Below are 13,447 nucleotides of genomic sequence, written 5' to 3' on the forward strand. Positions count from 1 at the left end.
TTTCATGGCAAAAGAAATACCACATGAATTTGTGGTGCAGTAATTATTTTCAGGGTTTACATTGATTCTAAATGAACAGAAAAAGAAGATTTACAGCTTGGGAACTTTCTTTATAATATTTTTTTATTTAAATATATTTTATCTCATTTTAAAAAATATGTTATATGTTAGTTTGGTTCGATATGTTATGTTATTAAGAAGAAAATTGAAAAGTTTGGTTTTCAAAAAGAATCTTTTACATTCTATTTTAAATCTACGAAAAAACAGATATTGTTAACATCAAGGTTCGTCTAACATCGAAAATAATCTCAAACAGAGCTCAGCATGAGCACTGTGAGAGAATTGTTATTTGTAAATTTACACCAGACAATGTTAAAGTTCTTGGAAATTACATGGTTGTCACTTACACATGGTTATGCATGAATAAAACAATTGATTAGAAGTAATGCTTCATATTTTTCACACGCGCACACACGCGCACACTCAAACACGCACCAAAAACGCTGCAGCAGGAAAAGCGACCCACTGTGTAATTATTGCTTGCTGTGTTCACTCCCCTACCACAATCAGATGCAGCAGACACGTTTTGTGCATTACATGCAAAATGTATGCAAATCAATTAATAAATCGTAGTATTCAATGGCTTAACTGTATATCACTCAAACATGGTGTCCACATCCCAGCAGACAATAGTCACACACAGTATTGCAACTGGAATCCTTGCAGGTTTTTAGCTAGTTAAATGGCGCCATCTAACGTTCAATTAAGTCATCAGCATGGGTGTTTGCCTCAAAAGTGAATTTCATGGAAGGAATTTGTTTTGGGTGTTTTTGAAGCTTATGTAGCCTGTAAACGTTTCAGTAATCACATTTTGCTGGGGGGCTTGAAAGGCCAGGCAGCCTTTGAAACAACCATAAAAGTGATGAAAGTGAACCGCCTAATTTGAAATTTAACTGTAATAGACATCCGGCTATCAGTGTTTCAACACAACCCTGACCTATGTTTGTTTTGCTGAACTAACAGAATAAATGAATAAATGCTTCCGCTTCACACAGCGTGCTCCTCCTCATCACATACACAATGCCCCCAACCCCAGCCCACCCCAACCCCTGCAGGGATAATTGATGTGTCAGTGTTTTTACGGTTGGATGCAGGGTTGCGGACCTACAGTGCCTTATTTAGGAAGCCGAGGTTTGTGGGGTTAACATGGTGTAATGTGAAAGGATCACACAGATTGTCTGCTTGACAATTCTGCCCATGTGTACGCTAATTTTTCCTGCAGGCAAGGTCCAAATTATAAATGCAAGTAGAGACAAAGATGATCATGCTATTGTTAATAATAAAAAAATGTGTGCAACCCAACATTTATTTTCAATAAATACAAATCCAGCTTCACTCTGCACATTTTGAAAATTTAGAAATTATAAAAAATGATCTTTTTAATGCATGCAAGACACCGTAAAATGCTCTTATAATTATTAATGACACCGTTGATCACAGAAATATGTAATCTGGTGTGTTGGCACACTTTGCAGCTACCGCCACGCATTCTCCTCATGCAGCGCAATAATGATCAGTCTGATAAAAACTGAAATATCCCAAGAGTGGATTGTAGGTGAAAAATGATCAATCTACTGAGCTCCTTTCTACCATGTTTGGTACAGCACTATAAAATGTGGCTGATGTCATCTATTTATTTGCTGTATGGATGTATTCCTCTTTCTCCGACGTGCACACCCAAAAGCACAACTACTTCTCAAAGAGATGTAATGATTATGAAAATCTCAAACTCGAATACCACCCCTTTAGAAACATTTCCATCCCTAGTTGCAAGCATGCCTCAACAGCCTCATTTCTCCACTCTCCATCCTTTAATCTCCTAATTTTTCCCAAGTGACCCTGTCAGGGGTTTTGGCCTAATTTGGTGGCAATTGTGATATATTGGCTCACCTATAAGAAGCAAACAAAGAAATACAAATGTGATATGCATCTTAACACCCGTATATAAGAAATGCACACATTTAAAAAAAAAAAAAAAAAAAAAAAAGGCCAATGTTGCATTTTAATTAAACGCAGCAACGTATTTCTCACTCCACACTAGGACCAGACTTGTAATACTCTATCCATCCATGGATGCATCCCTACAAGCCTTGAGAGTTTTCAACAGGTTTTATGCTTCCCACGATACTCAAAGACAGTGAGATGTTGCTTAGAGCACACAGAGGATTCTAGTCAAGGACACAAGCACTATCACTCACCGCACCATTATTTGCTCATATTTAAAGCTGGGTGGCACGGAGGCTACCAGAGGGGCTGTAGCAACGTACACAAAGAAGGATGGGTGATTTTAGAGTCCGACGGGTGTGCTGAGCAACTGGGAACTAAAGGCGATGCAACTCAGGTACCCGAAGAGAGGATGGGACACAGGGCTTTATGTCAGCCCGGTGATATGAGCGCTTTCATGGCCGAATATTTTTCCTGATGTCACAGTTGGAGAAGAAATCACCATAACGTTGGGGACTAAGAATATTGCCCTTGAGGGCCCACTGTGGCTGCTCCTGTTTATGGTTGACTAGCAGTCGGCCACTGATACAAGACCCACAACCTCTCATCCATCCATGTCAGCAATTAATCAATTAAATGAACAGCAGAAGTGAGCGGGATCGTCTAGGTGTGTTAATACACGAGCATGTTTAGGTTGATCTCATTTCATCACTAATGTCACCCATTTATCATGGCTTATTAACTGTTTTGCTGAGACAATGGTCAATATGGATTTATGAATATGAGAATCGGAGACCTTGGGATATTAAGCCTGAAGGAAGGATGGTCTGGGACAATTTAATTGTTCAAGGTTTGGTCAATATCCGGTGTACCCATTTTTGTGTCTAGTCTCGTATTTGCCAAAATAATCCCCTTTCTACCGTGTGACGTCATGACGTTGACAGGGCCATCCATTTCGCCCATCACTTGTTGCATCCCTTTGACAAGGCAGCTAATATCTTGGTGAGGGACACTCCATGAAAATAAATATACTACACCTACAGCAAGTCAATCAAAAAGGGCCAAGGGAGATGAAGTGTTATGTGACTTCTTTTGACCAGGCCGTGAGTTTGCCTGAGAGAACGGGCATGTCGTTTGACTACTGTGTTAGTTTAGGTGATGAAAAGTTTCTGTTCATAGTAAAGACATGTCAGAAAACAGATGGTGGGAGAGGGACAAGATTGCTATTGGAAAACCTTTTAAAGACCCCAACCCCCATGAATATTAAAGAGGCCCTGGCAGCAGACAGCCTCAGGTTTACAAACCGGAGTAATGTGTCCGTTCGCTGAGGGAGAGCTTCCGTCTGGATATCAATTAAATCACAGGTTGTCAGTCTGATGGCCTCTCGATAGTGAAGCAGCCCATTCCCCTTTGCCCATCAACTCAACTCTGTGTCAACCATCCATCTCTCATTGTCGCCATCACTATTTCTTCCTTCTTAGTTGCCATCTTTATCCTCTTCGTGTCTCTCAAGCAGCTGGCAACTGAATGCACAAATTACTCTCCCCTCCACCTTTAACTCAGACTAAATCTTTTCCTTTCGTCACTTTGCTGAGCCAGGATATTTTATTCTCCCATCAAATATGTATCCCATTAATTAAGTTAAATTACTCCTGACTGCGAAATATTCCCTGCCTCTATGGGCGTCAACAGAGAAAATAAATGACTATGAACCTCCAATGACACGGGCTCAACACTTAAACATGATTTACAGCCTTTTCAGCTCTATCCATGGGCAGATTACCCGGCACTTTGCTGGAATTCACCAGCGTTCTTTTCTTCCCCTCTACCGTGCTTTTAATAAGTGTGCGATGGATGACCCTCACGCTTCGGATAATGAGAAGACTAATATTTTGATTATACTGTATACGTTTGTTTCATTTTACTTTCGCGTTATGGTTTAATTGCTGTTGTTAATCCCTCATTACATTCTTATTTCTTTTCCTGCCAGAATATACAGTGAAACAACAATGCATTGTTACTAAAAAAATATATATATATATTCTGCTTGATGTGATAAAAGCATATTTTTTGCATGTGCTGAGTGTTTTTGGTTTGTTTGTCTCTTCCATATTGGCTCTATTTTACATTGCTATTAAACTGATACGTGATGATTATCAGGTCCCCAGGTCACGATTATGTGTGCACTTTATGAGATTGTTATTAAAATAGGACTGGTACAGAAGAATATTTCTCTCTTTGTCTCTGGCACTCGGTAAATGCCGAATTGGGTCCACTTGGAAAACTTCTTTAAAATGAAAAAATAAAAAATAAAAACAGAATGACCAAGCAAGAAGCGTTGATCTCCCTTAAGGTACCCTTGGTGCGCGAGTTAAAACAAATATTTGTATATTACAGCCACAGAACTTGAATCGCCTTTATCTTATAGTTGTATTAACCACTGAAAGTTAAGCCTATTATATATCCCTATGCAAATAATTATTTCATGATCCAGTTAAAAATTCAAGAATACACTGACACTGACGTGTGCAATTCTCTCTGAAATGTTTTATTTCTTCTCTCCTTTTCCTTTTTTCTGAATGTACACATGCATGTGTTTCTTTTGCTCTTTTGCAAAAAAAAAAAAAAAAAAACATTAATTTTACAAACATCAGCCTAAGGCTACTAAACACATCTAATCCATTATGCCACACGTTATCGTGTTATGGGGGGTAACGGGCTCTAAAGCTGTCTCGGTCATAAAGAGTGATCACAGAGTATCGAGTCAAACCAGCACACCAAGCTCTCCGAGCCAAACACAGCCCTTGTTATCATCACAACTGCTCATTCACATACTTAACCTTTCCAGACCAGCCATGCGGCATTATTTTCTAAATGACCTTTAGTGTTATTCATTTCATCTCCAATAATGGTGGACTAAATTCAGTTAAATGCATTAAAGCATAATGTGTGGGTTTTTTTTGGTGAAAGGGAGAGTAGAAACTGAAAAGGACTGTGTTCTCAGGCAAACATTCAATTCAAAGCTTTTCCTGATGTGAATGATGAGGCCTAATATTTGAGGAGGTGATATGACCAAATGGCTCCTTTAGCATTTTAAACGGAAATGATGGAACTGAACAGATAATCAGTGACTTTAGTAAATTGATATGTTTCGGGTAAATATAATAATAGCAGTAAGTCAAGCACTATCACTTGTGTGAAGGCAGTACAGCACCGTTAAGGTTGATATAAACTACTAAGAAAAAAGTACGCAAATGCAAACACAAAAGGTTTCACAAAGTCATTCACCAAATGTATCAATGTGTTGCAGATTATTTTCCTCTACCCAAGAAATGGTTCTTGCTTGACACCCACAGACCCCAAAAAGTCTAGCAGGTGGATATAGAGTATCAAAACATAGTTTTCCAATCACTAAGCTTATTAGGTGTAGTATTTACCGTATTTTCCGGACTAAGAGTCGGAGTTTGGCTGGGGGTGCGACTTATACTCAGGGGCGACTTATGTGTGAAATTATTAACACATTGTATCATTTCACATGTCAATTTTAAACTAAACTGCAAGAGGTCTCTCGAAGCCTGTGGATTAAATGGAACTGCAACTGACGATGAGTCTTACGTAAGCGACGTAGAAGAGAAAATGCCGCATCTCCTACCTCCGGGGTTAGCGGAATTGTTTATAAGTGACACTGAGGATGAAGATTTTGTTTGATTTAATGATTTGGAGTGAGATGGATGGTTCGATAAACTTGTTAGCATGTTATATATGCTAGAGTTATTTGAATAATCTTAATATGTTACCTCAGGCACGTTTTTAGTTCCTTGTTTATGTGTTTATGTAACGTTAGGACACCGGACCGTTCAGCCCATTGTTGCCTATTATATTTTAATTTTAAATTGCCTTTCAAAATGACATGTCTGTTCTTGGTGTTGGATTCTATCAAATAAATTTCCCCCAAAAATGCGATTTAGACTCTGGTATCTAGGGCTGGTGCGACTTATACTTCAGAGCGACTTATAGTCCGGAAAATACAGTAACACCCTTGCTATGCATGACGAGGGGTAACGTGTGCTCTTCGTAAAATTGTTAAAGTACGCAATGATTAACTATTACTCAAAACATTGTGTGTGTTGTCCATTGGCCTGACAGGCAGTAATTCTGTGTATTATATTCGGCAGTTTAAATTGCATGCCACCACTGTGTCCCTCTGACACGTTATGAAGCGATGGTGTACAATTATTACGAAGCGGCGGGAGATCATTGGGGTGACATTATAATCATCCTCAAAGGGATCCTTCTCTTCATCTGCGACAATTATTAATGTTCAACTGGGAGGGAATAAGGAGGGGGGGGGGATCATAAAAATAGTTCTCAGGGAGTTCTAACTAAAATCTGTTTGAGGATTACAGAGAATCACGTCAAAGGAGAAGGAGAGGGGTGTGAATAGACAATAGAGGGTCCGCATCAAGTGACGCTTTCTCTGGATAAGTAGCAAGCTGAGATGCTCCTCTACTGTCACTGCCAGGCCTCACAGTACTCATACAGGCCCGGGCATTAACGCACATTACTACGGATGAGCCATACAGGGTGGAACTGATGGGCTATTCTGGGAACAGACCAGACAATCTCACAAGACAGGAGGACATAAAAACCCTGACATGAGCCAGCCCCGTCCTGTTAACAGTCAAATCACACACCCGACATGAAATCATGACTATTTATATATTTTCTCTCCAGCACATTAAGTCAAGAGAACTGTAAGCACGGAGGGAGGATGCCTCGGCTGCAGGGAGAGAAAAAAAGATGGATGCAAACTTTTGAGTTCCAAGCAACAGTTTTGAAAGTTTTACTTAAATTCCTGAAGTGACACACAGTTTATGACTCATAATAATAAAAAAGCAGTCCACAAGAGAACAATCCACGCCTTTGATAGTGTTAATACTAGTAAGGCCAAGGCTGAGGGGGCTGATATTAAACCAATGCCTCAAAGCATTTAGATTGTTTATGCATAATTTAACACCTACAACAACACTGCATGTCCGTCTGGACCAGAGAGCAGGGGGGTGAAAATGCTGAATGCAGGGCCTTTCTGGTAGATGATGGAGTAGAGGAAGAGGAGGCTCATTAAATGACCAAGCCCCACTGTGGACAAAACATGCTGGGAGGAATACACAAGAACTTACCACCTCACGTACTGGTGGAATTTTTTTAAACCAATTAAATATGAGAAATCTTATCGCGCATGCTAACGGCCAATTTGTGTTTTCTGCTGTTGTTGCACCTTAGGAGTTCTTTATAGGCAAATTTAAAACAGATCTCTTTGTTGTGAAATGAAGACACCCATATGCAGATAAGTAAGATCACTGACAAGCATGCGAGTGAAGGAAGTGAGCAAGATGGCAAGGCAAGTGTTTAGGGTGATGCGTTAGACACAGATCAGCCTTCTCTGGCAGCGTGGTCAAGAGTTTTATATATGTCGTGGCCTCGCATTTGCATTTGTTAATTAAATGCCACAACAATGTGATCTTCAACCATCAACAACTTCCCCCACTCATGACAAGACCTTAACAACAATAGACAAGTAAGGTCCAGCAGACCCAACCGCAGAGATTTAGGTCAGAGATAATCGTGTGGTTTTAAGATTTAACAAAGCAGAAACAAGAAAATTGATGGCAAGGTGATGAGAAGGGTTTGGTAAAGCAAAGAAAAAAAACTGCACAATGACATGCTAGGATTTGTACATTCTCATTGATTATCTACTCCGTAATGATGTCGTCAACTAATAGCTAATCACGTGTTTTGGAATAAGACAGAGCCACTTTCACAAAGAGATGAGTGTGCTGGATAAAATTACAGCTGAACCTCGAATTTACGCACTTTGATTCTACGTGATTTTCTGTCTAACGCTGTATTTTTTTTTTTTTTGTCGCATTTTAAATTGATGATATAAAGACCGTACGAAGCTAAATGAATAGCGCTTGGAGCTTAGTGCTAGTGATTTCATTTTCGTGACTAATTGAAAGGTGTTTAATGAGATGGCAATTGGTAAGGGCTGTTTGATATTTTTGACTGCTTATGCTCATAGGATAGGACGTCCCTAGATGATGGCTACCCCGATTGGTCATATATTTTTTTTTAATAATTAGATCGTATTGATTTCCACCCAGAACAATGTATTCCCCAAATACAAACAAGTGTATCTTGTACGTATTTCCCTACTGCAATTTCCCGATACACTCGTATGCACGGCTCTGATTTTATTAAACTTCACAGACTTTCTCAAAATCGCATTTTCGGGGTTAAGGCAATCCTCAAATTGTGGACCCCAAAGTCTGCATAAAATGGTTCAGCTGTAGTTTGTCACTTTAACTGATTTCAAAATGCTTCTATTTTTGAATGTGCAGATTTGTGAAGGAGATCCAGTCGTAGGGAAATGACGGGCTTAACCGAGTTTGTCCATCAAAATGGAAGGAGAAAAGGAATTTTCATACCATACGCATAGCGGTTCGCTAAAATTTGCAACGCATATGTCACAATTCAAACACAGCTGCTGCTGTGAGGGGCCCAGAATATGCACACGTTTCTCTGTTTGGACATGTCGTGCAAAGGTGAACTTGGCTGTCCCAGTTACAAGGACACCAGTCAAGAGGATTTTTTCTCTGTTTGGAAATACCCCCACAGGACAGTGTGTGAGCCTTCACCCAGCCCGCAACATGGTCTTGGATATGTCCAACATAAATCGAATTCATAACATAGCCATTGACCAGTGAATAGAAATTATTCCACAAAGTTCCTTCCTCCTGTAATTTTTAGCAATTACAGTAACTGAAAAAAATGACTTCATCAGCGATGACACAACATTTAGGCAAGAATGAAACATCAATTGTAATTCTTGGAAATTAATTAAAAACACAAAATGCTCCATTTTGGGTTGAACTAGACATTCTCTGAAAATAACATTGTACAATGCAGAATTGAAAAACTTATTTTTTGTTCAACTCGTACAAATTTGCAATACATTATAGATAATAGTAAACTTGGCCCACTACATGACCAGGCCAGTACTAGTATAAAATATAAATATGATGAAAAAAATATTCAATTTTCTTAATACTAAATATTAAAGTTTTATTGACCTAAATTGTTCAAACATCATTGATAATTTTGCTGCGTTGGCCACATTTCTTTGATCGTAAGGTTAGATGCTTCTATAAGCAGGGGCATGGTGGCAATCGGGAATTTTGTGAAATTGACTGAATTTTCTCGAACGGCCGGTGTGTATCAGGGCTGGTCAAACCGCTCATCAGCCATCCCACCACCATGACGACTGCCGTCCGCACCCCCCACCTCGCCAGCAGCAAATGTTTTGGGGGGCGTGACGGCCAATGTTCTCAACAAGGCCACCACCAAAAAAGGCCTCGTGTAGGACCCTCCACTATGTGGCCATGGACTAGTGATGTATTTTAAACTAGAATTAAGGAAAAAAAATCAAATAGCAAAAGTTGAGGCTGTGTGTGGTTCTGTCCTTAATGAGGGTGTTTCTGGGGGGTTTCTTTGTGTTTGCCCCTATTTATTCAAGATGAGGGACGGCCCGGTAATCAGTCAGTAATGAAAGCGCACACAGGGTCGATTTGTCACCAATGGCCAGCTCTGGCAGCACTTGGCTCCTCTGTGCGTATGATTTGTGAAACCAGGGACCGAATTTAGTAGTGCCATTTAAAGACATATTGGAGAACTGTTCCATATGTATTTGTGTGTATGTAAAGTGTCACATTTGCAGCACTTGGGAGAAGAGGGGGTTTTCACTGGAGAGCTTGTGAAACATGAGCATTTCTACTCATTAAAGGAAAAGCAATGTTTAGACCAAAGCGTGCTTGCGCCTCCTGTAATATGTTTGCAAACATCGTTGAAGCAAATAAACATTCACTCAGCGGCTTTGGCCTGCAAATGAACTAAGTGGAGTCAGTGACAGAAAAAGACACAGAAAGAAAAGTTAATATCTTTAAATATATATAATAAATAACATAATAAATACATTTCTAAAACTTCTAACTGCATGCTAATTACAACAATCTAAAAACACTTACCTTCTTTACCAAGCACTTGGGTGAAATACACACATTTTAATTTTGGATGCACAAAAAAGTGTAGTTGAAGTAACGATAACTTAAACTGTGGGCATTAAATAGAAGATAGAAATTTCAAAACTGTAAGCAAGATATTTAAAACATCTACACACGTTGATAAAATTCAGCAGATTATCTAATCACTTTTGCATCCAACTAGCTGCAACAGTGTGTGGAATGTCTGACACAAAAAACCTTGTGATTAAAATTGGAAAAATCGCACACAGCTTTGCTTCCACTTAGAAATGTTCAAATTATGACCGAGTTGACCACAGTTTGTCACATTCCGTTTCTAAACTCATATCATTTGACAACAACATAGTGCAAGCCCGGTAGACTGTAAAATAGAAAAGATACAAATCTTAAAACTCACCCACAGATGTCGCATCTGTACTCCCTCATGCCAAGGTGCCTTTTCACATGGTTTCTGGCATCTCCCAATTGAGCCGTCGCAAAATGGCAGATTTTACAAAGAAAGGGCTTTGATCCTGTGAAAAATAAAAAATAAAGAGTTCATGCACAGTATTATTAAAACCCACAAACATTTGAGTTGCAGTGTTTTTCTATTTTATCTGTAATTATTCAGTCTAATTGACATAAAACTTAAGTCTCGCCTGTGGTGCTTCATTTTTGGAGTATGAATGTGAATGCGTAATCGAGGGTCCATAAGCACGTCAGCCTGGTTTTGTGACAAATGATGAGAAATTTTGAGAAACTAATAGAAGATACCGTCTCTCTGCCACAAGACTGTCAAGTCTAACATAAACATGTTCTAAATTTCCTTGCGACAAGAAAAATACAGGCCAATGTCTGTTGAATGGCTGGTGACTTTCGGGCGAACATTGGGAACTTTGGGCAAGTGGACCAACTACTTTGAGGTTCAGTCTTAAGTCAGGCAAATGATTCAGATGAAAAAGTGACCAATTTAGCTAAAGATGCAAATTCTAGTGGTACTTCTGTTGAAAAAAAAAAAATGGAAATGTGCACACGTTTCTTTAAGGGACAAATTGACAAATCTTTGTGCAACCTCCCACTACCTTCAGTAATTAATCAAAGGGATAAAAACTAGGTCGTAATTAAAAGGATCTGGACATGATCCCAGCTTCAAAAGTGGCAGACCCCCATTGAGCTGTTTCACAGTCCCATAAACAAATTCCAAAAATGACTGAATGCCATAAAAAAAAGGAATTAATTCACAATAATGAGGGAGCATAAACAATACTACCAAATTGCAAATGATGCCAAAAAGAAGAGAAATGTGTGCTTTCCATAATCATGAAGGGCTTAAATGAAAAAGAATACTCCAACTTTTTTACACAAACAATTTGACATCTGTATTTTACGGAAGAGCATTAGGGCCAGTGAAGAAAAAAAGGCCAAACTATCTCTAAATTAAACACTATTTTAGCACTTTCCAAAGTATGATATTATTGTCCAAACCATGAGCTGGCTGTAACACACACATGCAGATTTTGAATGGAGCCCCTTCCTTGCTGTCGAACCTTGCCTTACGATCTAAAGCAGGGGTGTCAAACTGATTTTTTTCACAGGCCGCATTGTAGTCATAGCTTCTTTCGGAGGGCCATTATGACTGTCAACCCAAAGAACTGTATGAGCACCTCATATTATACAGTCAAAGCTACAAAACAAACTGACAAATAACTCGTTTTCAAATCAGACGAGTAAGAACTGGTCAGATATTTAAAAAAAGATATGATTAAAAGTGAAGATAATTTGCAATTGTAGTAATGACAGGAATTTGATGCACTATTTGTCTTCGCGGGCCACATAAAATGATTTGGCGGGCCGTATCCGGCCCCCGGGCCTTGAGTTTGACACCAGTGATCTAAAGCATTTCTCGAAACCGTCCACGTGGTACAACAACCAGTGAAGCTTCGGATGTGATTATTTTCAGCCCCTCCCCTAAACGAAGCAAGCCTCCAAACACGCTTTGCATACATGATGTATAGACACTCTAACTGCCATTAAGAACAAAATAACTGTGCAATTGTGCTCACAATTGGTATTTAAGCTCCAATGAGGAATCAAATATTAGCAGTTTTCGTTTGTCAGTCAGTTTGGCAAAATAAAAGAAATATCTTTTATTACTGTTGCAATTTGTCGGAATGCATGACAATCTACAAGAGAAAACGGATTGCTGATTCGAAGGCTCATTAATGCTTGAGCAGAGGAGGGTGGGAATGAAACATTCAAGGCAGAAAGGGGCATTTATTGATGGTTCCCTCACATCTCATTCGTGCATTAAGTTGATTTTAAAAGCAATTAATACACATGGTCAGGGAAATGTAATGGAACACCCTATGTTCTTAACCTGTCGAACATTTCCCAGTCAAAGCCCTGAGCGATGCTCTGCTTTGCATTATAAATGACAGAATAAATCTTAATGGATTGGGGATAATCAACTACCTATGAAGGCTGACATACACACACATTCACTCAGCATTCTACCACTTACACACAACTGTGGACGTTCAGACACAAGGGAAATTAAAGGCTTTGAATACGTCTGCATTGATTATTTTAAATTATTAGCCCACCTCTCTTTGGACCTCCAATGCTTTTAGCCTGAGCTTTAACACATTTACAGAGACTTATTGACTATAATTACAACTGAGTCTTGGTAATGGACACATCAATTATGAGTCGCACATGTCTCTGACCATGCAAGCGTTGCTCAGGGAATCCCAATCTGCGGTCCATTAGTGTTTCTCTCGTTGATCTGAAGCCTAATCAGTCTTTGCCATCACCTAGCTGTACTTGAACAGCTTTTACCTGGCTATAGTAGACATTAGCTTTACCATAGGGCTGTCTGGCAAAAAGAAGTTAGTTACACTTAGGGTTCATTCAAATGATATTGCGTTGTAACACATTCAAAGTAGACTTACAGTACGTGAGAGCAGAAAAATAAAACATCAATTAAACTACTGATATAAAGATCACATCCCATCAGAATGGATTATTACAGTCCATCTGTTTCTAAAACTCGATTGATTGGGTGATAATTAAAGATTTAGGTTTGGTTAGGATTAGTTTCGCCCAGTCTATACTACACGTAAGGTTTCACCACACCAGCATTTTTATAGCCCAATCTACACTACCTTGACATGGCACTTTCAGTTCATTTTATGGTCCAATCCGGTCTGCTGTGCCCTGGCACTGACAGCTCATCCCATCTGTATAATTGTCAAGATTTTACTTACATGAAACAACTTGTCAGTTTTAGAGTATAGGAGAATTTTTGATTATACGTTTTGATGAGGGCCTGTTTTGAAAAAAAACTATGTGCGCCAAAGACATGT

At 39.2% G+C, this 13,447-nt stretch overlaps 1 protein-coding gene across 1 annotated transcript in view; it reads right to left on the bottom strand.

Moving 5' to 3' along the window:
• The window catches only part of znf407 (zinc finger protein 407), a 113,473-nt gene that overhangs the window by 94,677 nt on the left and 5,349 nt on the right, over window positions 1–13,447 (bottom strand). Inside the window, exon 4 of the mRNA XM_049729504.2 lies at window positions 10,501–10,615. Within this exon, the coding sequence (XP_049585461.1) occupies window positions 10,501–10,615 (115 nt within the window). The remainder of the gene's footprint in view (window positions 1–10,500; window positions 10,616–13,447) is intronic.

This window comes from Syngnathus scovelli, chromosome 9 (assembly GCF_024217435.2).
Source record: "Syngnathus scovelli strain Florida chromosome 9, RoL_Ssco_1.2, whole genome shotgun sequence".
Lineage (NCBI taxonomy): Eukaryota > Metazoa > Chordata > Actinopteri > Syngnathiformes > Syngnathidae > Syngnathus > Syngnathus scovelli.